At 48.7% G+C, this 27,812-nt stretch overlaps 1 protein-coding gene across 6 annotated transcripts in view; it reads right to left on the bottom strand.

Annotated features, from left to right (window-relative positions):
- Positions 1-27,812, bottom strand: part of NOS1 (nitric oxide synthase 1) — a 186,400-nt gene that overhangs the window by 78,769 nt on the left and 79,819 nt on the right. For 3 of the 6 annotated variants that reach the window (XM_021072695.1, XM_021072696.1, XM_021072699.1), the window contains exons 2-3: positions 17,583-18,750; positions 3,618-3,744 (exon numbers count right to left, since the gene is read on the bottom strand). In XM_021072695.1, coding sequence (XP_020928354.1) covers positions 3,618-3,744; positions 17,583-18,307 — 852 coding nt within the window. In that variant the 5' untranslated portion in view covers positions 18,308-18,750. The remainder of the gene's footprint in view (positions 1-3,617; positions 3,745-17,582; positions 18,751-27,812) is intronic. The other 3 variants (XM_021072697.1, XM_021072698.1, XM_021072700.1) reach the window with 1 other exon arrangement.

Here is a 27,812-nt window from a genome sequence, read left to right as displayed (position 1 = left end):
ACTCAGGAAGGCAGGTAGCAGCTAGGTCTCTCTCTTTGTGTTATTAACAATGCTACCCCCTCCATGGATGCCTAAAAAAGCAGTAAATGTGGGTTACAACCGGGAGGGAGGAAGGAAGGCGATTCCAGGAGCTCCAGGTAAAGGGGCTTTGAGCAGGTAGAGAAGAGACGGAGCATAGGAACGGGTCTTTCAAGTCAGAAAGAAGAACACTGGGTTTTCTATTAATTTGCTCAGCCTGGGAAATATTTCTGAGCCCTGTGGCTATGGAGGTGTCTAGCAGGGTACTGTTTCCTTAGCTCTGAGCCGCCAATATAACTGAGCGCTTGGGTCTCTGCTTCCTTTCAGCTTGCTTTCTTTCTGTTTGTCTCTTTCTCCCTCCCCCTCCTCCCTTCTTTTTTTTTTTTTCCTGCCTTTTAGAGCCACACCCATGGAATATGGAAGTTCTTAGGCTTGGGGTTGAATTGGAGCTACAGCTGCCAGTCTACAACACAGTCACAGCAACGAGGGATCTGAGCCGAGTCTGCAACCTACACTACAGCTCATGGCAACTCCAGATCCTTAACCCACTGGGCAGGGTCAGGGATCGAACCTGCATCCTCTTGATACTAGTAGAGTTTGTCACCACTGAGCCACAATAGGAACTCCCTTTCAGCTGTATTTCTGAGAGGCATTTGGAAACTTGAGTCTCAGACAGCAGAGCCTGGGTGATCTCACAGGCCAGTGATTTTGAACCTTTTTTGGGTCACGGGCTACAATGAGAACTTGATAATGACAAAGGAATGAGTATAAATCCAAGCATTTCTGGACCATATGTCATGCTTCCAGGAGCTCCCATGTCTATAACTGCTTGGCTGTCTTAACCTCAGGAAGACGCAGTCTTTTCCTCTTTTTCCTGCACCCTTTCTCCTTCTCTGAGGAAATGAAATTTCCATTTTAGAGGAGGCTTTAAGGCAAGTTCTCAGCACCTCCCCCTGATTGTTATAGACTGAATATTCATGCCCCCCGCAACCCCACCCCTTCTCCCCGGCTGCCAAAATTCCTCTGTTGAAACTTAACCTCCAATGTGATGGTATCTGGAGGCAGGGCCTTTAGGAGGTGATTAGGTCAGGAGGGTGGAGCCCTCATGATTGGGATTAGTGCACTTATAAAAGAAACCCAGAAAGACCCCCTTGCCCCCAGCATCAGACATCAAATCTACTGGAGTCTTAATCTTGGACTTCCCAGCCTTTGAGACAGTGGGAAATAAATTTCTGTTGTTTATAAGCCATCCAGTTTATGGTATTCTGTTCCAGCAGCCCAAATGGACTAAGACAATGATTACTTCATTATGATGCCCTGCAAAGGTCACTGGCCCTATTAATCCCACTGTCCTGCTTCCAACATTGAGCCCTACTCCTCAGGCTTGAAGTTTAAGGTGATGTTTTTTAAGCTGTCACTGTCTAACCAAGGTGGACGCTCTGAAAGGAAATAGCCATAACCCTGCTCTTGCTCAGATTTCAGCAGGACTTTAAGGGTCTTTCTGGTGGGGTCAAGTCCTCCTCAGCGTCTTCCCTACACCTCTGATCTCAGGGGTTACTGCAGACCAGCAATCACAAACTCTAATGCCTAGAAGGGGAAGGTAGGTAAAGTAAATCAGTAAAGCAAGCTGGGTGATCTCAAGACTGAACACTTGGTTGCCTATTAAACATATAAGAATATTCTTCATTTTCACAAAGCATGAAATCTTTCTCATCTTTCCTGAAATGTGTGAACCTCCTCATCAATCTCTAGCCTCCACTTACAATAAAGACAGAGATGAAAACAGAATTAACTTTCATTCTAACTATTATAAGAAAACCAACAGCACTCATGTTATGATAAACAACAATGGATGGTTGGCCTTAATGAGAAGGATACAATAGGGAGTGGTGGGGATTGTGGCAAAGTAGAGAGCCCATGCCCTGTGTAGTAGGGGCAGCTGTCACTCAGTCCAGGCAGATCACTGTCCCATAAGAATACAGGCTCAGTGTGGTTGGACTGTCCATATTTTTAAGAGAAGTTGTAAATAGCAGCTAAGGAAAGCAGGACATTCCTCCGAGGCTCTGGAATGTCCCATCTTCCCCTGTGATGCTACATAGAGAGGCTGAGTCACTACTTATGTGGGTTGATGGTCAAAGGTGCTGTCCATAGATTAAGCATCAAAAGTAAGAGCTTGGCAACCTGACCTGTGCCATCCAGGGCTTGGGCCTCGTGGAGGGAAGGAAGATGACCTGCTGAATGGCCCAGGCCATCACCCCATTATGACCTCCCACTTGCCATTCCACCTGTACTTGACTGTGGTGCAGGGGAAAGGTGAGTAATTCAAATACTTCAGCAGGGTTGCTTGGACCGGGTCAATAAGCTGTCTGGGCAGGTGAGAAAAAAGGTGCTGCTAATCTCTAGCCATATCTAGCCACTCTCAGGACACCATATTGACCTGGCTATTAAAATGCTCCTCAGCAGATAGGCAAAGACAGAACAGTTTGATAATGCACTGAGTTGGCAAGACTGTGGGGGAAAGTCATTCTCTTAGCAGGTAGGAATGGTGTGACCTCTAGGGGGAGCAATTTGGCCATTTCTGCCCAAGTCACAAATGTATATGACCTTTGACTCAACAATTCTGCTTCTAGGAATTTATTCTTTGATAAGCTCACCCAGGTGCCAAATGAGGTATTTGCAAAATGTCATTCATCATAGCAATGTCATGGCAAAATACTGGTGATGGGCCATGTGTCTATTTTGGAAAACTGGCTCAATAAATATGGCAGAGCCATATAATGAGTATTATATGGCTGTGAAAAAGAACCAGGACTCTCTTTACCTACTAATTAGGACTAATCTCTAAGATATGTTGACACGTGAAAGATCAGGGAACAAAATAATACAGGCTTATGCTGGGGATACTACGAGTTCAGTTCCAGACCATAAAATAGCAAATATCACAATAAAGTGAGTGACACAAATGTTTTGGTTTCCCAATGCATATATAAGTTATATATAACTTTTATATACCATACTACTATAGATAGTCTATTAAGTGTGCAATAACTTTGTGTCTAAGAAAACTGTACACAGTTTAAAAATAGTGCTATTGGAAAAAAGTCACCAATAGACTTGCTTGATGCAGGGTTGCCACAAACCCTCAATTTGTAAAAAAAGAAAATGCAGTAAAACAAACTGCAATAAAACAAGATCTGCCTATATGTTTGATGTGCTCTCATTTGGGTAAAAACCTATGAAAATATGTTTGTGTATTTGTCGATGCATAAAATATTGCTAAAAGGACCACAAAAATGATCAATATCGCTCACCTTTGGGGAGGGAAATTGTGTAGCTGGGATTAGGGGAGAAAGAAAAAGTTTTTGCCATGTATTTTTTAATCTTTTAAATGTGCAACCATGCAAATGTCTTTCCTAGAAGAAACTGAATGAAAATTTGAAAGATCTAGCAAGATAGCAAAGAAAACCCAACCAAAATCAAAGCCAAAATCCATAGTCCAGCATAAGCACTCCCAGCCTCAGCCCTCACCCCAGCTCTTCAGCCACTGTGGCCATTTCCCTCCCCAATGTGGTCTGTGCCAGGCTGGCACCACTACTTACCTGCTCCTTCTCTGAATATGGGTTGTTGAGGACGACAGGCATGTTGCCCTTCCCCCATAGGTCATTGAAGACTCGGTCGTTCTCTACACCGAGGGGCAGAGTTTTGTGAGATTTGCCATCCATATCTCTGAAAGGTAAGGTGTGGGAGGTGAGGAAGACACGTCTGAGTGATGGGCTGTTTGCCCTGGTCTGAAAGCCCTGAGTTAGGATAGGACCTCCCAGGTTTACCCACGTGACTCTGCACAGAGCCAGCCGGCGCGGGGCTCCCAGGCTGCCACTTCAGAGGGTCAAGCATGAAGGTGAGCGTCTCCTAGTTGGCATCAATAGCTGGCACATACCCACTCTGTGGACATCATTTAAGGATGACCATGACATAGATTTTGTTCCTGTCAGCCCCCATTTCATAATCTAGTGGCACAGGAGGCCCATCTCCTAGCAGAATCCCATGCGGAGCCCCTGGACAGCCTAACATTCATGAAACAAGGGTAGAAGAGAAGGGAAGCAGGATGGAAAGGCTGAGAAACCAGTCCTGTGGGCCAGGATGGTGAGTCGTCCCAATGCCAACCCGAGCAATGATCACCAGACAATGATACCAGCCCAGAATAAACAGGAATGATTCTGAAAATAAGGAGAACACAGCAACAAAAATCCCAATACTCTTAATAATGACAGCGTTTATCAAGCACTTAACTATAAGTCAAGCACTTTACATATATTTTGGTTAATTTAGTCCCTGTGGCAACCCTATGAGGTAGGTATGAATGTTAATGGCCATTTTTTTTTTTTAAATTTTTTATGGCCACACAAGTGGCATAAGGAAGTTCCCAGGCTAGGAGCTGAATATGCTATGAGCCACAGCAACACCAGATCCGAGCTGGGTCTGCGACCTGCACCACAGCTCATGGCAACACTGGATCCTTAACCCACTGAGCGAGGCCAGGGATCAAACCTGCATCCTCATGGATATTAGTCGGATTCATTTCCGCTGAGCCACAATGGGAACTCCTGTTAATGACCATTTTACAGATGGTGGTGGGGCAGGGGCTAAGCTGCTCAAAGTCACAGTATTGCAGCCTGAGATGGAGGCTCTCACTATTATCATCACTTACCATTATCATCACCGCCACTGTCACCATCAGCACCACCACTGCCATCAATCTCATGATCATCACCATTATCACCATGGTAATCATCACCACCCAACTCTCCTTTGTCAGCATAACCATCATTGTCCCCAGAGTCATCAGCACCATCCCCATCAACACCAGTGTTAGCGTCATCCTCATTAACATCATCATCAACATCATCCTCATTATCAGCAACGCTACTGCCCACACCATATCATGCCCATCGCCAACACCTCCATCACATCAGAATCTTCATGATCTTCGCTATCCTCCTCACATCATCACCATCTTCATTCCACCATCATCACCCTCATGAGCAGCATCAGGTGAGGAAACAGAGGCCCAGAGAGGTCAAGTCACCAGCCTATGTCCCACAGCTGGGGATGATGGAGCTGGGATTCAAACATAGGCTTGTTCCTGACTCTAGAGGTTGACTTCCTAACCATGAAGCCTTCTTGGCTCTCTGCCCTTGAACGCTCACAGATTCAGGAAGGAGCTATCTCAGCTAGATTCCACAGGAGAGAGGTCATGGCGGAGATGGGACTGATGTGGCTTCAAAATGCAGAATCCCGGAGTTCCCGTCATGGCACAGTGGTTAACAAATCCAACTAGGAACCATGAGGTTGCGGGTTCGATCCCTGGCCTTGCTCAGTGGGGTAAGGATCCGGCATTGCCATGAGCTGTGGTGTAGGCCGCAGACACAGCTCGGATCCCGAGTTGCTGTGGTTGTGGCGTAGGCCAGTGGCTACAGCTCCGATTCGACCCCTATCCTGGGAACCTCCGTATGCCGCAGGAAGCGGCCCTAGAAAAGTCAAAAAGACCAAAAAAACAAAAAACAAACCAAAAAAAACCAACCAACAAACAAACAACAAAAAAACCAAAATGCAATTTCCCAACCAGTCTTGCCTCACCTCTGCTCTCCTGCCCTCTGAGCACTGCCCACCCGCTTGCTAACAATTTGCCTCTTTTTCACCCTCCCATCCAGTTTCATTCTAGGGCCTCTGTCTGTTCCCCAGCTTTGGGCAGAGTGGCTTGCTCTGTGGTCCACCTCAGTGTTGGTTCCAGGTGTCAAGGCTGGCCTTATCCAGCTCTCTGTCCTATGTTCCCAGCTTTGGGAACTCCTGATCCTGGCTCCATAATCCGCACCCTCCCCCCCACCACCCTGCCACTGCCGGTGCTGATAATCATTTGGGATGAATCAGAAGCCAGGGCCCAAGCTCTGAGGGCAAGGCCCTAAGGGACCCCTCTGGCTGCTGATAGGGGGTTAGCCAGCAGCTCCCCCTTGCTTTGTTTCACAGCATCCTGATGGCCCACGTCAAAGCCACTTCTGCTCATCTTGCTTAGAGAGGTCTGCCATCATCAGAGGGAACGTTTTGTTTTACCCTCTTTAAAATGTCACCAAAACACACCGGGAGTGGTTGGTTCTTGATTACACACATTTTCCAATTTAATGGTTTACCTACATGGTGATAAACAGATGAATTGTCTACTGAGACAGACTCTCTAAATGTCACTCAACTCCCTCTCAGCCCTAAAACTCCTGATCCTAGGATATTACATGACCATAAATGGGGAGTTAGCAGAGAAGAGAAGTTATTCCTATTTGAGTGTTGGTGATATACCCATTGCTAGCCCAGAAGTTATTTCATTTCAACAGACATTAAAAGTCCTTCTTTACAGATGCAAAAACTGAGCCCAGAGAGGTTATGTGAATTTCCCAAGGCCTCGCAGTAACCACACAGCAGATCTGGGATTTGAAACTAGGTCTGATTGATGCCCTGCCCAATCCTTCCTTTTTTTTTTTTTTTTTTTTTTTTTTTTTTTTAAACAGAGACAGGAAAAAACGAGTCAGGATGCTTATGCTAAGCCGGAGGCTAAAGAGCAAGGAATCCAACATCTCTTGCTGAATGAGGCCAGTTTACAAAAATTACAGGGTGCAATTACCTAGGCAACTCTGAAATGCTTCACACGGCTGATCTTGTGTGCATCTGCAGGGAGAATTGCTTTTATCATCATCCTTTCTTTTTTCTTTTTTTTAAAGCCTTTAACACCTTTGTTTAAATAATGCATTAGAAGTGTTTTGTCTACACAAACTTGTTTAAGGGACCTGTGATGAGCAGGGGAAGATTTTTAATTTGGGACCACAGGGAACATCCATTAGCAATTGACATGAAACTATTTTGCTGCTTCGCACCCAGGGACAAAATCAGACGTGGATTTAGGGAGGACTTCTCTTGTGGCACAGCAGGTTAAGGATCTGGCATTGTCACTGAAGTGGCTTGGGTCACTGCTATGGCAATGGTTCGATCCCTGGCCCTGGCACTTACCGGGTGCAGCCAAAAAAAAAAAAAAGAAAAAAAGTGGATTTAGGTAGATTCACCCCCTCCCCAAGTCTGCTGTTGAGAACCAGTTCTGAGGGGAATATGTGGTTAATGGCCATGAATTTGCTCAGCCTGGGATGTATCGGCTGGCTGGGTCCGTAGGGGCAGTGCAGCATGCTGGTTAAGACATGGCCTGTTGATTTGGGGGTGCTGGGTTCGATTCTCAGCTTTGCTGGTTATAAACTGTGTGACTATGAATATTCTGGAGATTCAACCTTTCTACTCTCAGTGTACCTCTGTCTCTAAAATAGGGTTAATAATAATACCCAGTTCATGGGGCTGCTGCAGTGGTTAAGTGGTGTAAGGCTTACAGCACTTAGCCTGTGGCACCTGCTATTGCGTTGACTACTGATTTGCTTACAGGCTAATCAGACAGAAGCAGAGAAAGGAAAATGCTAGTTCTTTATAAAACAGTCAAGATTCCTCAAAGCCCGCCATGGTCTAGGAGAACCCTCTGTATCAATGGAAACATCCCATGTCTGTCTGTGTTGTTGGTATTTTAGCCACGTGGTCCACACGAGGCAGCTGAATACTTGGAGTGTGCCTACTGTCACTGAGGAATTGAATTTTTCATTTTATTTCACTTTAATTAAATGTAAATAGCTATATTCAGCTAGTTGCTATAGAACTGGGCAGTGTTGGCCAAAGCCTTGATGTCTCTAAAGACTGAAGGCATGAATGGCTCCCAGCTGAAAAAGGGGAGTCTTCTCTGGGGGTCTAGGGGGGCTTCAGCAGGGATGTCTGTACTCAACCCTTTCTGAGCTAATAAGTCTGTTTCACGAAGTCCAGGAATTTGGGAGTTCTCTGCTTCCTTTTCAGACTCTTACCTCTTATAACTCTTAGCCCTGATTCCCACTCTCCCCTCTTCCCAAGGAGTGCCCCATATCCCCTCCTACATTTATCCCTGCCCTCCCTGGGATGACTGTCACCTTCCCTCTGCTGGGAGTCAACTCCTATTCACCCCTCAAGGCCCACTTCACATGCTGCCTCTCCTGGGGTTAAATAAGGGCATGCTTGTAAAATGCCTAGTAAATAGTCGGCACTAACCAAACACGAGCTATGTTTGTCTTTATTTACAAGTAAGGACATTGACGCCCAGAGAGATTAGGTCACTTGTCAGGGTCACATCACCAGTGAGAAGTGGGGGAAGCTTGGAAATCAGTGAGAATCACTAAGAGCAGGGCTCATGGGGAGGGGGAGCCATTCGATGGGGCCTCCCACTCTGGAAGAACCTCCAATTTCAATGTCAAATATTCCCCTTAAATGAGGCGGAGGTGGTAAATATATTTATCTGCCATTTGGTAACTTTGACGCATCATTTTTTCATTTAAGTAACTACACTGGGAGTCCACGGGTAGAGGTGGACGGATTCTGGCCTGACTTCTGAGGAGCTTTGACTCCTTGGCCAGTATTTTTTATTTTATTTCATTTTTTGCTTTTTAGGTCCACACCTGCAGCATATGGAGGATCCCAGGCTAGGGGTGAAATCACAGCTGTAGCTGCTGGCTTATAGCACAGCCACAGCAACACCAGATCCGAGATGCGTCTGCAAACTACACCACAGCTCAAGACAACGCCGGATCCTTAACCCACTGACCGAGGCTGGGGATCGAACCTGCATCCTCGTTGATCCTAGTCAGATTCTTTCCATGAAGGGAACTCCTGGCCAGTAGTCTTGGGTCTCGGTCCTGCCCAGCTGCCCAAGGAGCCTCATTTTAGATCAGGATTTCTCAGCCTGGAACTATTGATATTTGAGGTCAGATAACTCTTTGTGGTGGAGGCTGTCCTGGGCATTGTAGGATGTTTGGCAGCATCCCTGGTTTCTCCCCACTAGGTACCAGCAACACCCCCAGCACCCCTGCCACCAGGTGTGACAACAAAAAGTGTCTCCTGACATTGCCCAATGTCCCCATGGGGAGGGGGAGATATACTCCTCCCTCTTGAGAAGCTGGGGCTGAGGACCCCAATCTCATGCCTCCCAGTTCATCCCATCCTTGCTCTATGCTCACCCAAGGGTCTATGAGGACTGATTTAGACGCTGTCCCTTGTTCCCAGACGGGATTGAGGAACCTGCCTTCACTAGGTGGCTGCCACACCCTCTCAGTGTCCTCGTCCTCTGACAAGGCCATCCTGCAGTGGACTTGGCATTCTGGCAGTGGTCCTCAAACTTCAGGGTGCATCAGCATTGGCTGGCTTGTTAGAACTCCTCTGAGCCCACCCGCTGGAGAGTCTGAAATAGTGGGTCTAGGTGGAAAGCCTGGGATCTGCATTGTCAGTAGCACACCCCACATCAGCCAGCCCTGAAGACTCATTTCTCTGGGAGGGCTCTAGGCTGGACTCTTGTAGTGAGCAGCAAGGTCCCCTCCTGGTTAGAAATGTCATCCTCGCCCCAGCTCTTCTGCTCCCCCCTTACAGTCCCCCTGTAAGACCAGGTGTGATGCTTCATCTCCAACCCGGTAAACATTCTCTGTGCTTTTTGGCAAGGACTAAACTAAAGCCCTTTTTTTCCACTTCACTAGCTGGACCATCATACTTGAGCCGGGAGTCAGTCTAGCAGCTCCAAACCTCTGAGGACCTTGGCCAGATCCTTCCAACTGAGGTTTCCTGGAAGCCAGGCCCCCTCATCTCTCACACAGGGGGAACAGGGGCTCTGGACCTGACTCCACAGGGAGTTTGCATGTGTATGGGTGCTGACTAGTCGCTATCCCTGAGCACCCAGGAAGGGGAGCAGGTGGGCGCCGCCTGCTCCAGCCCAATCAGGCGAGGAGGCCGCTGAGGAGCAGCTGGTCCTGGCAGGAAGCCCTGCCTGCGTCTCGGCAGACACCACACTTTCTCCCAACCCCTTCTCGTCCTCCACACTCCAGTGGCCTTTGGTTTCTGCCTCTACCTGGTTGCAGAGCTGAGTTAAAGCAGGGAGACGTGGGGGCTGTGGAAGCCAGTGTGGGGTCTCTGTGCAGCTTTCTCGCTAGGTTTCATTGTGCTGGAGTGGGGGAAGTTCTCGAGAAAGAAAAAGGTATGCTCTTAAGAGTAGGAATTCTTTTTTCATATTAGGGCCACACCTTCGGCATATGGAAATTCCCAGGCTAGGGGTTGAATCGGAGCTGCTGCTGCCAGCCTACACCACAGCCACAGCAATGCTGGGTCCCCAACCCATTGAGTGAGACCAGGGGTGCACAGATCAGGACTGGTCCAGGTGTAGCTTCACAGGGGGTGGACCGGTCAGGTGTTTGGCCTGGGGTGAGCATGGCCACTGCTGATCTTTAGGAGGTACCTGAATGGTTTTTCCTGGAAGGAATCTTAGGGCTCTTCTTGTGCACATACCATTTTTACCGATGGGGGAACTAAGGCCCAGAGAAGTCAAGGGGCTTTCCTAAAATATATAGCTGATGAGTGGCAAAGTGGGGGAGGGGATCTAGGAGCAAGGCCATTGAACTTGAGACCTGATAGTGATGGTGATGGGGACAGCTATCGGCCAGTCCAGGGCCTGGCCATAGTGCTGCTCGATGGGGCTTGGTGGATGAATGTGGGAGGCTGAATAACAGCCTCCAAAGACATCCAGTCCTAATCCCTGGAATCTACTTATGCATCCAGTCCTAATCCCTGGAACCCACATCCAGTCCTAATCCCTGGAACCCACAACAGCCTCCAAAGACATCCAGTCCTAATCCCTGGAACCCACATACATGGAAAAATCGACTTTGCAAGTGTGCTTCAAATAAGGGTCTTGAAAATGGGGAGATTTTCCTGGGTTATCTGGTTGGGCCCTAAATGTTATCATAGCTGCCTTTCTAAGAAGGAAGCAGAGGGAGCTCTGACCACAGAAGAGGAAGGCCATGTGACCACGGAAGCCAAAGGGTGTGCTGCTAGCTTTGAAGAAGGAAGATGGGGCCACAAACCAAGGATGGTGAGGGCTGCAGCTCTAGAAGCTGGGAAAGGCGAGGAAACAGATTCTCTTTTAGAGCCTGCCGACTCCAGACCTCCAGAGTGTCAGGGAATAAACATGTGCCACCTTAAGGCACCAAGTGCGTGGTCATGTGTTACAGTAGCCATAGGGACAGCGGCTGCTATGATGAGTGGGTGGGGCAGGGGCAGGTGTAGCATGGTGGCGGGATGGTTGATGACCCCTGCCCATGCGTCTGACCTCACTGCCCACCACTCTCCTAGTCCCCACACAAGCTCCACAGCTTTCCTTTCAGTTCCTTGAACATCAACCTCACTCCTGCCTCAGGGCCTTTGCTCCTGCTGTACCCTTACCAGATTTCACATGGTTCACACTTTCTGGCCTTGCCGTAAATGTCTCCTCTTCAGGAAGGCTTCCCCAAATTTCCCATCTAAAATGCTACCCAATCTCAAGCCACTTTTCTTCACCATGTTATTTCCTTCATAGCAGGTATTACTATCTAAAATGATTGTGTGTCTCTGTTTATTACTCTTTTCTTGTCTGTGCTATGACTCTACCATGGGCCGTCAGTGGATCCTCAGCTCTGAGGACAGTATCTGAGCAGACTAGCTGCTCCATAAATATCACCAGATGGTGACAAGCCCTCTGGTTACATGCACTTTGCAGTTGGGGTGAGGTGGGGCTTATTTCCATAGCTCTTCTTCAGAATGAGGGGCTGGGTGCCCACCGGACAAGGTGGCAGGGACATGGATGGGAAGAGGACAGGTGCAGGAGTAATAACTGTTCTCAACAGGACCTCTGTCCCCTGATCCTGGAGAAGCCACTCAGTCTCGGATGGTCAGGGTGAGAATGAAAAGTTGCTCTGAGATTCAGCGTGATGGCAGAGTTACTGAGTCAATCCTGTAGTGAAACATGCCACTGGAGTGATTCAAAGCTATGAGGCACATCAAGGGCAGCCCAGGAACGGATTTGTAAGGCAGACAGTCTTGGAAAGAATGCTGTCAGGGGCTGTCTGGGGTCAGGTCTCCAGGGACCTGTCTTTAGTGGCCTTGGTTTCTCCTTCGGACTGAGAAAATATTCTGATGTCCTCAGAGATTTGATGACTAGTGGTCAATGGCACTGTGGCCAGGAGTGCCATCTGCAAAGTTAAAGGAGGGGTCAAGAGCACGGGTTTAGGGTCAAGTTCTGGCTTTCCACTTGCTGGCTGTGTGACCTGGCACAAGTGACAGTACCTCTCTGAGCCTCAGTTGCCTTATCAGGAAAATGGGATGAGAGGAGGAGGAAGTGAATTCCTTGATGTAAAGACCGTAGTCTGGGGCCAGGCCCACCTGACATGCTTAGCAGAGGCTGACTAGCATTTTCGATGACAAGACTTGTCATAGAAGGATGTTCCCTCCTCAGATTAAGCTGATTCTCTAGGGTTGTAGTTGACTTTCACTCCTCCAGCCACAGTCTCTTGTCTGGTATCTCTTTAACTCTAGACGTTTACTGTGAAATTTCTAGGTAGAACCAGGACAGAAGCCTGTGGCTGGTGCTGTGTGACCCTGGACAAATTGCTTCACCTCTCTGAGCTTTAGTTCTTTCTTCTGTAAATGGGGGCTAAAACCACAGGTCCTGCTTAGGGAGCTGAATTCACACAAGCTCTGAAGAAGTGACTGTTGGGAAGGTACTCTTGTAAGTAACCAAGCGCCCTGCAAGTGGATAAGTTATCAGAGCACAAGGCGAGCTGACCGGCTAGTCCAGATGGATGCTGGACCGGGGACCTTGGCCTCTTTAGAACCCTCCTTCAGGGCAGCAAGCTGAGCAACCTGGATATCCTCTGACATGCAGCATTTTAAAGAGACCGCTCCCAAGTACAGAAGGTCCCGGACTTCACTGCCTCCCTTCCTGACACGCCCTCCACTGCTGCCACCACCTGCCAGGGCCACCTCTCCCCCTGGGATGAAAGTCCCCATCACTTCTCCCTTCAAATAAGGGCCAGCACCCCAAACAACAGGACTAGGGGTGCCCCAGGACAGAAATGGAGCAGGGAAATAAGTGCACATCCAAGATGAAAGAAGGATGGAAGGAAGAAAATGAGGTCAGGAGAACAGAAGAGTCAAGGTCGCTGCTGAGAACCAGTGATGTCCCGGTCTCTGCTTGGAGCCAGGAGCCAGGGATGCTGAGTGTGACCCAGATGTGAGGCTCTGGGCTTGGCAGGGGGCTGGCCTCACTGTCATCCAGCATCCACGATGCCAGTCCGACCTCACTCCAAAAAGCAGCCTGGATGGAGAGGGTCCTAGAAGCTCAAGTAGTTTCCAGGCAGCCATATGCTCCAAGGGGCTTGAGTCCTCTCAGGCCAGTGGCCCTGAGATGGGCCCTGAAGAACATGCTACCTCTGGGCTTCAGATCCCTGACTTGGGACATCAATTCCTAAGAGACATTTATTTCAGCCACTAGCAGACAGCTTGGCAACCTGTCGGGGGCAGGGGGCTTTTGTGGTTGTTATGAAGATGATGAGCACCCCTTGCATCACTGTGGGAGGGAGGCAGCATCGAGGGTGAGAGACATCCTACAAGACCCGGGACAAACCCACTCAAGGAAGCAGGGTCCTGACTGCTGTGCAAACATTGGGACATTCATGTAGATTAAACAAAAAGAGAACATGCGTGCATTTCTCAGCCAAGATCTCAATTTAGGCTTATATATAAATTTGGTTTTAAATTACGCTGAACTTTCCATGCAGGCAACTACTGGGTAAATCAAAGAGAGGACACTGTTTTATCAGGAATCCTTCACCCTTTTGGAAAACCGCATCACCAAGGCGACGCTGCAGGTGGCATTTGAGTTGCCAGCACAGCACACCTGTGTCAGTCTGCATTCGACGCCATCATGTTTGCAGCAATTCTATCTTTAGGTGCAAACATCTGACATTCCACTGGAGCCAGGCCTGTGCACTCATATGTTAAACTATAGGCTCTTTTATTGTAAATTAGGTTTATGCTTTTCCTCCTTCGTTTTATAGTTAGGGAATTAATATTGATTTAAAAAGCGTAAAGTGTGGGTTGGTTGTAGGATCCATGAGCAAGCTTCTGGTTAGTGAAGGGGGCATCACAAATATTTGTTAAAAAATAGAGAGGGGTTGGAGTTCTCGTCATGGCTCAGTGGTTAACAAATCTGACTAGGAACCATGAGGTTGTGGGTTCGATCCCTGCCCTTGCTCAGTGGGTTGAGGATCTGGCGTTGCCGTGAGCTGTGGTGTAGGTTGCAGACGCGGCTCAGATCCCGCGTTGCTGTGGCTCTGGCGTAGGCCAGTGGCTACAGCTCTGATTGGACCCCTAGCCTGGGAACCTCCATATGCTGCGGGAGCGGCCCTAGAAAAGGCAAAAAGACACACACACACACACACAAGATAGAGGGGTGGGGGCTTTGTGTGCAGCCATTGGGCAGGGGGCACATGTGCCTGCACTCAGTGTTACTCATCTTTAGAACAATTCGTCTTGGTGGGTTTCATGGAGGTGTGTGTTCACCTGGGGTCACTTTCTCCCAAACTGTACCTCTACCAAAGCAGGTTTTTCTGTTGCCTTTTTTTTTTTTTTTTTTTTAAGGACACCTTTGGCATGTAGAAGTTCCCAGGCTAGCGGTTGAATTGGGGCTGCAGCTGTTGGCCACAGCCACAGCAACAAGGGGTCCAAGCCGTGTCTGTGACCTACACCACAGCTCATGGCAATGCTGCATCCTTAACCCACTGAGTGAGGCCAGGGATCAAACCCATATTCTCATGGATACTAGTTGGGTTTGTTACTGCTGAGCCACAATGGAAACTCCTTTTCTGCTGCTTTTGGTCAAATAATCATACTGCCTGTAAGGTTGATGCCAGGGTCCCAGGAGGGAGGACCCTGAGGTTGAGGGCAGCTGAGAGCTCAGGTGTAACCCCCCGAGTTGGGAACATAGGTCTGTGTGAGCAGGACCCCACGGCAAACTGGCCAGTCCTTCCCTCATTCTCAGGGACACGAAGGCTGCTCTCCCGAGGTGGTATGGCTGGCTACCCAGGTAGCTCCCGTTAAAGGTCTTTACACTGGGCCATCTCACCCCCTCCTGGTTCTGAGGATGAGTAACACTGAATGCAGGCTCGTGTGCCCCCTGCCCAATGGCTGCACGCAAAGCCCCCACCCCTCCTGGTGTCCTGTGCCTACCTCTATGTCCTGGACTGTCAGTTCCTGGGATGGACAGGCCAGATTCCCATGACGGGAGGGACGTCACCCTTACATGGAGATTCAGACTCTGGGGACTGGGGTGGGACTGACACAGAGCCCCCAGGTTTCTGAGGCTCACACCCCATGCCCACTCAAGAATCAGAACCAAGCGTGTGGGACAGGAAATCTGGGGTGCAGCTACCAGGCAAGGTGAGATGGCCCCAGCTGGTGTCTCGCTGTCCCTCCTGGGAAAGGTGGTGGCGAGGGTGAGGGAGGCACAGATAGGATTGGGAGGGGGAGCCCAGGAGCCCCCAAGGACAGGCATTTCCATTGCCTCCAGGAAAACAAGACCAGCTACTGGTTCTGAATTCTGAATTCTACAGCTGCCTCAAGATCAGAGTGAACCACAGGGGGCTGGTGGCTGCCTAGAAGCTACCTCAAGGCTAACATGCCATTTCCACTGGGTGTGTCACTGTAGGGACCCTTAGGAAGTGGCGAGGGCCAGGTTCTAGCCTGGGGTGGGGAGGGGCTTCTGTGCCAGCTGTGGGAAAGTCAGGCGCCGGGCCTCCCATCACCAGAAGAACCTCTAAGACCTGGCTCTGGAAATGGACATCAGGTTTCAGGGGCCCCCAAATATCTGCCCCACCAAGAAGGTCACACTGTTCCCTGTGTACTGGGGCCAGGACTCGCTATCTTCTGGGGAGACAGGACCAAAGGTGTGGGGGAGATCCCAAGGTGCCTGCAGGGAATTTATAGAAGAGAGGAGTGGGTGGGAGGGCAGGGGCTGGACAGGCCACAGGGGATCGTGGTCTCCTCTCTGCCTGGTCTTCCGACAGCACCCCCACCTTCCTACTCAGGGTGGTGATGGCATTGGCTCAGTTTCTGCCCAGGTATAAGATGTTAGAAAAGCCCCAGGATGCAGGGGTGGCCTGTCATAGACTGAGGGGCCCGCTGATGGGCACTTCAGGGGCTGCCCCACCAGGAAGGAAGACTGGATTCCATGCAGTTTCCTCAGCATGTCTGGCACCTCAGGACCACCTGCCATTCCCTCTGCCTGGGATGACCCTCCCCTGGAAGCTGCGAGGTTCCCCCTCACCTCCTCTGGGTCTTCCAATGTCGCTTTCTCAGGAGGCCCACCAGCGTCCTGTCTGAAATGTCACCCTCCCCAATACTTCTTAACCCCTTCCCTGCTCTATTTATCCACTTAGCATGGATGACTAACGCTCTGCATGCTTTACATCTTGTTGATTCTTTGTCTTCCCTACTGCACTGTAAGCTTCTCAAGGTCAGGGGGTTTATCTAATTCATTTAATCCCAAGGTCAGAGGACTTGTCTATTCATCGCTCTTCTCCGGGTGCCCAGAATACACAGTAGGTCCTCCATGAACATTTGTTAAGTGAATAGATTCAGGGGCCTGGGGAGCTACTTTCATTCAGGCCCCCAAGGGGCTTCCTGGTGACCTCTAAATGCTCTTGGAACATTCAGGGGTCCTTGAGGAGGGGTTGGGAAATCTTGGCCTGGATTTCTAGGGGCCCCAGATCTGAGCCTCCCTCTGTGGGTAAGAAGGGTGTGCCTAGGAACATTGCAGGCTGTACAGTCCGTGCTAGACTTTAGATGGGCGTACAAAAAGGCAGAGAGAGACTTTCCTTCTCTCTCACACATCTCCTGATTATTCTCCAACCACCTGCCCTAGCTACTGATTCCTCCCCAAAGAAGGAGCTAGACTCGCCCCCTGTGTTGCTAGGTCTCTTTCTTCAGAGAATTAGAAAATGTCATCCTGACACATGTGGAGGGGCTGGTACCCGGTTCTTCAAGTGCTAGCCTTGGCTCCCACATAATTCGAGCAAACCCAGTGTTTTGGGGAGTTAGGGCCAATTCTCTACTTTACCTCCATTTCCTCTGTTTCAAAGCTTCCTTGCCCTGGACTGGCCATAACCAGGAAAGCTAGTTTGAGTGAGGGTTGCCCAGAACTAAGCTCTTTCTCTCTCTCTCCCTAGAGCCTCTGCATCCATCCATGCCCAGGTCTGCTTTGCCCATGTGCTTCACATCACCAGTAACCTCCAGAAAGGCCCCTCCTCTCTGAGCCTCAGTCTTCACACTGTGAAGTAAGGATTGCAAAAATCTCCACTGTGTGGGGTTGCTGGAAGACGTGACCTCAGCTACCATGATTATGAGCTCTGGGTTTCATGGGCAAGAGATATGTGCTAGCCATTATGCTCATTCCACTCTTGCAAGGGTCATTTTCAGGGAAAGAGGCAAGAGTGGCTGAGCGGGTGTACCTGTACAGATGTTGGAGACACGCAGGTTGGCTTCTGGGCTGTGAGACTCAATTGCAATGCATGCTTGCATACAACACACATACACACACCTGTGGGGCTTACCTGTCCACCTGTATTTCCACGTCCTTTGTCTCCGCCTTGGCAGGTTCCCCTCGGTTGATCCCTTTGCTCCCACTGCTGAGAAGATTCAGCACGGGCTCTATCTCTTTGAGCAGTTTATTGTTCTCCCCGCTGCCCTGGAGGGTGACCGCAGCACTTTTCTTGGCAGGGTCCTGGCTTGGGGGCCTGGGAGCCAAGCCATTGGTGTGGGAGAGGGAGCCAGCTTCCTGCCCATGGTCTGGTATGTGCTGTGGCCCATTGCCAGGACCTGTGGCCCCATCCACCACCACGGTCTGCTCTTTGCCTGCTGCTGATTGGTGGGACAAATCAACTGCTGCGGTGGGGGGAGCCAGGGGCCGTGTCACCCGGATGGTCTTGGGGGTCCCATCCCCGGTGAAGGTGGTCTCCAGGTGCGTGGTGAAGCCCTCAGGGCCCCTCAGAATAAGGACCACATGGGTCTCGGAGGCGATACCTCTGAGCACCTCCAGGGCGCTGTCATAGCTCAGGTCCACCAAGGGCTGGCCGTTGACCGCAAGAATGATGTCCCCAGCCTGGATGAGGCCACTCTGCTCTGCGGCACCCCCTCGAATCAAGTCGGAGATGATCACGGGCGGCTTGCTCACCCTTTCCTTCACCAGGAATCCCAGGCCCCCCACTTTGCGCTTGAAGAGGCGGACAGAAATGACATTGGGCTGGATCTGCTGAACGCTGAACATGTGGTTCTCCATAGTGTCTGGTGTCCAAGGGTCTGAAGACCTTTGGATACGTCAAGCGGAGACAATTTCACCAGGAGAAGCCAGGCTTCAGGCTGTGCTGAGAGAAGGAGCCAGGGGCTGGGGCGGCAGGGAGTCTGGAGAGGGAGCTGCTCCAGGTCTTGGTTGTCTCTGCCTTTGACGTCAATGCAGCATCACGCGCTCATTGCTGTTGGGCTGTTGGTGGCATGATTTCCTGCGACTGCCTCCTTTCTTGTTCTCTAAGGAAATGATGGTTGGTCAGACAGACGTCAGGGCAAGTGGGGGGTGAGGGGGATCGTGTCCCAAAGCAACAGGTCAGGCGGACCGGGGAGGAGAAAGCGTCTGGTGGATGTGTCTAGAAGTGATGCATGCTAGTGGGGACTATCCCCTAGGTGTCGCCAGACCGTTAGATGCAGAGCCAATCGGGGCTTTCTGAGCTGCAGAGAAGGAACATGGGAGGGGAGGAAAAGCATTACGCAAGAGAGATGGACGTGGGTGCCCAACACCACCTTCACCACTAAGATGGCAAACGCAGCCGACTGAGACGTCTAGCCATAAGATGCTCTGGGGTGTTGAAGCCAACAAAGACACAAAATCCTTCTTCTGCAAGGGGAATACCTTCCCAGGTAGCTGCATACTGCCTGGTGTCATCTCCATGATCAAAGCCCTGTGAAAGCGGGGCTCCTCAGGGAAACCACTGGCAGTCAGTCCCAGAAATCAATGGTGAGAACCATTAAGACCTGTCACCTCTTTCCCATCTCAAGAAGTCACCATTCCAACCCGCCCCACAGCCTTTGGCTCTCTGCATTTTGCAACATTTCCCATCCTTATGTTAGGAGCTCGGCCAACAAAGACCTTTGGGCTCTCCATTCTGGCCACTCCCAAAGCCCCCACAAGAAACCCACCAGAAGAGAATGATGCCACTTTCTGTGGAACCACTGATGAAGGATGTCAACCGGCCTCTATGACCATTTTTGTAATTATTGACTAATTCCAGGTTCAAAAGGACATATGTGGCCATGTTCCAAACCATTGTAAACCAAAATTGGTATCATAAATTCTTGGAAGACATCTTCAGCCTCCGAGCAGAGAGACATTAGGAAGCGGGTGTCCCCCTGGGTTAGATAAACACACAGCAGGTACTCAACGAATATTTGTTCAATGACTACAAACGACTATAAGAAGCCCAAAAGGCTAAACATAGTGGGCATTTATTGAGCATGTACATTCCTTTTTTTTGTTGTTTAAAAGTTTTACTTAATTGAAACATAGTTGATTTACCATGATGTGTGAGCATGTACATTCTTTTTTTTTTTTTTTTTTTTTTTTGCTTTATAGGGCCTCACCCACGGCATATGGAGGTTCCCAGGCTAGGGGTCTAATTGGAGCTACAGCTGTCAGCCTTCATCAGAGCCACAGCAACATGGGATTTGAGCTGCATCTGCGACCTAAACCACAGCTTACAGCAATGTCAGATCCTTAACCCACTGAGCAAGGCCAGAGATTGAACCCATAACCTCATGTTTCCTAGTCAGACTCGTTCCGCTGTACCACAACAGGAACTCCAGCATGTACATTCTTAATGTGTATTTTTTTTCTCTTTTGACCTTCACAGTCACCCTTGACTTGCCCAAGGTCAAGGAGGATGGTGGTGAAGGGAGGATTTGAATTCAATTCTGCTCCACTCTTAAGCCTGAGCTTTTACATTTATGCTCTAGTTTTTGAAACTTTATAATCTGGTTATTTTCGCAACTTCCACCAGCAACCCCAGGCTTGGAGAAATGGCTAGGGTACCAAAGACAGACAAGGAGGCCGTCTGGAGATGCTGCGGCCCCAGTGAGACATGGCCACCTGTGGCTTGTACACAGTGGGCAGTCATGGAAGCGTGTCTTATGTACCTGGATGGGGCACGTGATCTGTGGGTTGTGAGCAGAGTTGGGGGTGGGTGGGGCAGCAGAGAATCCCTCCCTTTCCTCTCCTATCCCCCTGCTTCCTCTCCACCCTGGCACCCCTTGCTGCCAGCATCCTCCTTAGCATCAGGAGGGAGCCCCCATCTGCCACTACCAACAAAGTGACGACCCTCTGTTTCCCTTTCAGCAGCTTCCTTGGGTCACCCCAGGGCAGAGGTGGCTGATAAACTCCTGCTGCCTCTGAGAGCATAAGGTGGGCGTAGACCACCCCCTGAGAAGGAGGCACTACCTCCTGGACCCCCCCTCAGAGGGAAGTGGTGATTAGCAAGTTCAGCCTCTCTCTGCAGCCTGCCTTACGTAAGCCTGCCAGCCCCTCTGTGTGGGTGAGGGAGTCATGAATACCCGGACCCAGCCCGGGCTGTCTTCTCCATCTGGCATCACTGGTATGTGTGTGTGTGTTTCTCTCTGTGTATTCATGCATCGCCCTCGTGCTGTGTCATTTCTCTGCTGTGTGTGTGAGCGTGTGTGGCCCGTGTCCTGACAGGCTGAGGGCTTTCAGCATCTTGCTCCTGGGGTTCTGGTGTGCAGAGAAAAATCACCCAGAACCACTATGTCCTTCCTCACTGGGGACAATTGGTCCACCCCCTACCACTCCTGCTTCCTTCACTCTCCCTGAGTCCTACTTCTTCCCGGTACCAAACCCAGGGTATTCTTTGTTTAGTTGATGGCAGAGACAGCTGGGACCTCCAGATCTTTCCTGGGCATCCACGTTTGGCACTAGGCTTCGTTCTTTAATTAAAGAAGGGACTTGACAGTGAGCTCCTGGGGAGGTGGGGTCTCCCAGCTCTCTTCTTCTCCACGCTGGCTTGGGCCAGAGCTCACCAAAGGCTAGGGCTGGGACTTGGCTTAAGAAAAAAGAAACATAGCAACACCCATCCCTCCCAGGCCACGCCCAGCCTTTCTCTCTCTCTCTCTCTCTCTCCCTCTCTTGATTTCTAAGTCAGAGGGGGCTTTTGGCCGGTGCTTGGGAAACTGAAATACCATTTCTCAGACGTAGGACCTCGAAAGATAACTTGATCTTTGAAAGGAAAGGGAAGAGCTGGGCTTAGGAGAGGCAGTGGTATTCAGTGCCTGCTGAGAGGGGTCTGTGAGGGTGGGGTGGGTCGGGGAGAGCAAGTGCTCCCTCTAAACCAGTGGATTCTGAATCTTTACCAGGTTAATCCTAACCCTAAGAACAGTCCCTCAATACTATCCCTTTCTCCCTTCCCCAAACACATCTTCATCTGCTGCCGTATTTTCATTGGCATCCTGACCAGGATCCACATCCCCAAAGGATGCACTAAGCTGCTAGAGGAAGACCTACGTGTCCTGCCTGGAGAATGTCCAGTATTCAGAAGCTTCCTCAATCCTGGGCCTCCCGGGACAGCTGACCACCCTCTGCCACAGGGAAGATTTTAAAGACCCTTTTCTGGCTCTATCTGTGTGTTTCTGGGTGAGTTCTTTCTTTTCTCAGAGTCTCAGTTTCCTTATCTGTAAAATGGGCTCATGCAGTAATGGCTCCCTCCCTGCGTAACTGGGAGGAGTAAATAAAATAGTGCAAGGGTTTTGGCCACAACCTGGAGCGAGTGCTCAGAAGAAATGGCTTCCTGTGATTGTTATATAATATGTAATGAGGTGGGCTTCCTGGCTTTGAATCCAGCGCACTTTCTACTCCGCCAGAGCCTCTCCAAAGGTAACGTCACGTGCCATCTAGCAGGGGTCCTATGCTTGAAATCACACAGAGGAATCTCACGCCAGTCCTGGCACAAGGCACTGAACTCAGGGAGACGGGGGTGGGGTATCCTGCCAACCCAGCCTCCGCCCTACTGAGCCGGGTTTTTCAACACATCACAAGCCTGTGAATGCCAGAGCACGCACCATGGAAACCGTACTTGGACCCAGGCCTCTTTGGAGTAGTTCAGTGGTTTGGGGTGTATTTATTTCATTTACCTTTACTGTGAGGAAATTCGCAGCTGACTTTCGGGGATGCCTGCCAGGGAAAAGGAGGGAGCCAAAATAGGGCAGTGTCTGCTATGGTCGTCTCTCTCATGTGACCTTGGGCACGCCCCTCCCCCGCCCCCCAGCCTGGGTCCACGTCTGCATCTGGCGGGATGGTAACAATAGCAGTTTCTAGTGACTGAGCGTGTGCTGTGTGCTAAGCCTGGCACTGAGCCCTCTGCCTGGGTGTCTTACTTCATCCCGACAGGGACTGTAGGAAGTGTCGTTTTAATGCCTGTCTTACAGGAGGACAAGGTGACTGAGGTTCAGGGAAATAAACTGAGAGGGAAGCCCTGGCTCTAAGCAAGGGGGTCCTGGGCACTCAGCAGTTAATCCTCGTCCTAGATGATGCCTAATCCCATGAGATGATGCCCACTCCTGCAAAGAACATCCTCACCTGCTGCCGTAACTGCCATCCTCATCCTGAGCCAGGGAAGGTTGGATTGTCCCATGTTACAGGTGTGGAAATTAAGCTGCCATAGGGAGACCCACTTGTCCTGGCTTGCCCATGGCTTTCCACTTGTCCTGGCTTGCCCATCCACCGAAAGTCTGTGGATGTTAGGATGAAGAGGAGCCATTAAAAGCCCAAAGGTTGTGCAGCTCCTCCATTCAAAAATTAGGAAACCCAGGCCTGGAGAAGCAAGGGGGGCTCATTCAGTAGGGATTAGTCACAGTTGGGGTGTCTACAGCTATTGCCCAATAGGGCAGCCACTAGCTGCAGGTGGCCACTGAACCCCTGAATTGTGACTGACTCCATTGAGATGTGATGTAAGAGTGAAATCCACAGGGGTCTCAAAGACCAGGAGGAAAAAAAGAATGTTAAATATTCCAATAATTTCCTGATAGTGACTACATATCAAAAGGATAATGTTTTGTGTATACTGGATTAAGCAAAATTATGACAAAAATGAATTTCACCCGCTGCTTTTAATGCTTGGCAATGCAACTACTATCTGTTAACCACACATGTGCTTACATTGCATCATCATTGTGCAGTGGAGGTCCTGAGTCTGACCCTCCTGGCTCTGGGACCAGACCTACTCCCTGTATCCCAGTGTCCCTGAGATCCCCCTGAGCAGCTACTGATAACTTAGCTGGGCAGAAGATACTTTTGCTTTCTTTGTTTCTTTTTTCTTTTTCGGGCCGTATCTGTGGCATATGGAAGATCCCAGGCTAGGGGTTGAATTGGAGCTGGAGCTGCCAGCCTATACCACAACCACAGCAATGTGAGATCTCAGCTGCATCTGAGACCTATACCACAGCTTGCAGCAATGCTCAATCCTTAAACTTCTGAGTGAGGCAGGGATTGAACCTGCATCCTCATGGATACTAGTTGGGTTCTTAACCTGCTGAGCCACAATGGGAACTCCTGACCTCTGCTTCCAAAGGGGCCAGAGAAATGACATAGAGGTTGAGCAAACATCTTGCCACTTTTTGAGGTTGACCACTGGGAATAGTAAGTGTGATGGGGGTAGGAGTGGGAGAGAGAGAACCCACCTAGAACCATGCGAAAGAGAAGTCATAGTAGGGTGTCACGTAGGCTAATCATCCAGGATCCAACATCTTGCTGTTCTAATGTCATTTGAAATCTAACCCATCTGCAATGAATGCTTCATTTAAAATATGAGGCATGTCTCCATTCACAGGTAGGAAGTGAGCTCCAAGATATATCATTAGGTAGAAAAAGGAAGGTGCAAATGCATACATTCTGCACATGTTAAGTGCGGAGAATATTCTGGAAGGAATGGGTATCACTGGTTGCATCTTAGGAGGAATATCAGAAGTCAATAGTAGGAGGGAGACAGATTTTGCATGGGGTATTTTTTCTTCCCTATTTGAATGTCATTTAAATTATTATTTTTTAATCATGTGTATTTGCACTTAAAAGTGTATTACCACTAAATATGAAAGAAAACAGCACCCAGCCTGTGAACTCTGGGCTGTTTTCAGTTCGAACACCCACAAAATCTCTAATGGAGCCAACCTTATTTCCCATCTCCCTCCAACCTCATTTAAAAACAAATCCCAAGTCCTCCACATCTTAAAAGAACAGCAAAATATCACCCCCACAATACAAACAGAAGACTAAAACCTTAACCCAACTGTGCATTAAAAACAAACAAACAAACAAACAAACAAACAAAAAAACACATGCAAAACAACCAACTTCTTTACATCTCCTGAACTGCTAATTTGCAGTCTGTCCCTACGGAGAACACCACCCAGGAGTCAAACTGATGGGCTTTCTCCCGCACCAGCAAGTCATATGCACAAATTCACCGACCTCTGTAAGCCAGGGGGTAAGCTGGCCTTCTGTGTCCTGGTGATTCCCCCAGATCGAATGCCCACACCTCAGAGGCAGGAATGAGCATTATTTAGAGTTAGGAGTGTGAGGACGAAGGATTGTTCAGAGCTGGATGGTACTTCCTGAGGTAAGGCTTTGGGAAACACACAGTTTCTGCCGCAGCTCTGTACAGCCTCTTTGAATGGCAGCGTGACAATATCTATACCAAAGTTGAAAATGCACAGACCTTTGGCCTGGCAATTCAATTTTTAGGACTTTCTCCAGCAGATAAGATAGAAGGAACATCCTCACACATATACAGATTAGGAAAATCTGAGTATCCATTGATAGGGTACTACTATATCAACTATGGCACATCCATGCAGTGGAATAGAGTGGAGGCAGTAATTAAGGGGGGGTTAGATACTAAAAGGACCAATGGGAAATGATCTTTAAGATACATTGTTAAATTTAAAATGCAACATGGAGAACACCGATATAAAGATACTGGCACATTCATTGTATGTTTTCATTTATGCTTCCATATAAACTTGGAGAGGCTATGAGTCTCTCTGGAAAAACACCCAAGATATTGGTAAGAGTGGTTGCCTCTGGGAAAGGGGACTGGGAGGTAAAGGGTTGGGTGAGAGGAGGAAGTTCGCTTTTATCATATATTCTCTCACATTGTTTATTAATTTTTTCACTATGTTTTTGTATCACCTTAAAAAAAAAAAGGGACAAGGTCTTTGAAGTCATACTATCTTGTATCTTCACATGGCTTTGGGAGGGTGGGCCAGTTACTTAACCTCTCTGAGTCAGGGCTTTTGCATCTATAAAATGGGAATGATAACAGCATTTCCTTGGGGTGTGTAAGGATGGAATGAGATACTAGTTAGTATTTTCTGAGTTCTTACAAGGCACCATACACAATGGTAAATGCTCAATAAATGGATCCTTTCCCTACTTCTACTGCTAATAATTACAATGCAAGCAGCCATTATTCTATTGGTCCTCTGTAGCATCAAATAGACATATGTTGCTTAAAGCACTGCATGCAGAAGGACCAGGTAAAAGCTGTCGACCTACAGATCGGTCCTGCTTTCCAGGGGGGCCTGTCACTGGCTCCTCCTCGAAATATCAAAAGAACAGGATTCAGTGTGTTGCAACATAGAAGTCAAGAGAAGCAGCCAGAAATGCAGGCCTTTGAACTTGGAGATGGGTCAACATCACTGGAGTGGGGGCAAGGGCATCAGTGGTCTTGTCCATCAGGAGGGAGCTACAGGGCTGTCATCCTCATGTTGGAATAGATACGAGGACTTGTGAAACCTTCATTTCATCTTCATCTTGCAAAGACCATTTTTATGAACTGGTTCAGCCAGTTGTGCAGAACTATATCCATCATATAGACAGAAAACTCCAGGGTTTGGGGCTGAGGTTCTTAAATTTCTTCCATCCATTCACTCCTCAGTGGCACAAAAAAAATCCTCATGGATGTACCTCTGCCCCCACCTTTGCCAGACAAACCCCATCACCATAAGGATCATGTAGGGGTTGAAGGCATGGGCAGTGGAGCTGGGAAGACAAGTGTTTGTGACCCTCCGCTACCACTTATTTGCCTCCGATTCCTTATTTTCAAACAGAAGCAGTAAGTTCCATGGGATAATTAAATGGGAAAACATTTGATAGGATAATTCATGCAAAGTGTGTGGCACTTCCACTATTTTTAGAGTCACTTTAGATTACACCTCAAGGAAAATGAAGTATTTCAGCCCAGATATGCAAACATAATCATGGTCAAGAGGACGGCCTCATCGCAATAAAAGAGACACATATTACCAGTGGTCTCCAAAACTGTTCTGAAGAATCATCATAAGAAGATGACACATATTTTCTACCGCAATAAACCTTATCTTCTTTTACTTTTTCTTCCTCCCCCTCTTTTCTCTCCTTCCCTTCCTCTCTTTTTCTTTCTTTTTTCCCATTCATATCATCTGTTTATTCACTAGCCCTTACATAGCTCCCAAGTGGGTCAGCAAGGAGGCTGGCACTGGTAATGTAAGGATGGCAGGACAGAAGGCATTCCTCCTTCAGATCTCACAAGCAAGGGGTGACATTGGGGGTAGAGAGAGATATTAATGACAAATATAGTGAGTAGAAGAGAGTGGAAATACCGGGTACTACTGGGAGCTTGGACAGGACCCCTAACATAGACTGAGTGGTGGTGGTCAGGGAAGCTTCCTGGGGGAGGAGTCAGGACACAGAGTTGGCTGGCTGAAGGGGTGTGTTGTGGGAGCAAAGGGAGGAAGAGAGAAGGCCCTGAGGTGGGAGGGAGCAGGTTTGATGTGCTGGCCGAAGTCCACTGTGGTAGGAGAAGAAAATCAATGCCTTACAGAGCTGGAGAGATCTTTAGGAGCTGGATTATGCAAGTCTCTTGAGAGTCAAGTTAAAGATTTTGGACTTTATTCTTATGGTGATGGGGCAAACACTGGAGGGATTTGAGAAGAGTAGTTCCGTGGTCATATTTAGATCTTATTAAGATGCCAGATAGTACAGCACAAGGAAATATATCCAATTTCTGGGGGTAAAATATGATGGAAGATGGTATGAGAAAAAGAATATATATATATATATGCATGCCTGGGTCGATATGCTATACAGCAGAAACTGACACAACACCATGAATCAACTATACTCTAATAAAAAATAAAATTGAAAATTAAAAGGAAGGAAGAACAAACGAATGAATGAAAGAAAGAAAAAGAAAGAAAGAAAGAAAAAAAAAAGAAAATGAGTGGGAAAAGCAAGGCTGGCTATGGGAGGCCAAGTTGGAGGCTGCTGCAGGCTAGAGATGAGAAATGATGCTGGTTAGGGTTAGGGTAGCATCAGGGAGGAAGGAAGAAAGTAGGTCTATTTAAGGGATATTTAGGAGATTGATTTAGTTAGATTGGTGACTGATTGGATATAGGGGGTTAGAAAGAGGGAGGGTTCCAGGATAACTTTCCAGCTTCTGGCATATAAGCAGACAGAATGTGATAGGGTGAAAGAAAGGATAAGAATGAATGAAACTCATTTGATAGAAGTGTCTTTCTTGAGTAATAATAAATAATTTAACTTTGGTTTTGTATATTTCAAGAGTCGACATGTCCTGATGCCATTACTTCCATAATTCTGAGAATTAAGGGGGATAACAGCAAATAGATTTGAATTGGCTCATTCCCCAGCTGTGCCATTTATCGGGCATTTGATCTTTGGCAAGTCACTTTTAACA

The sequence above is a fragment of the Sus scrofa genome, chromosome 14 (assembly GCF_000003025.6).
Source record: "Sus scrofa isolate TJ Tabasco breed Duroc chromosome 14, Sscrofa11.1, whole genome shotgun sequence".
NCBI lineage: Eukaryota > Metazoa > Chordata > Mammalia > Artiodactyla > Suidae > Sus > Sus scrofa.
This window is presented reverse-complemented; position numbering and strand designations above follow the sequence as displayed.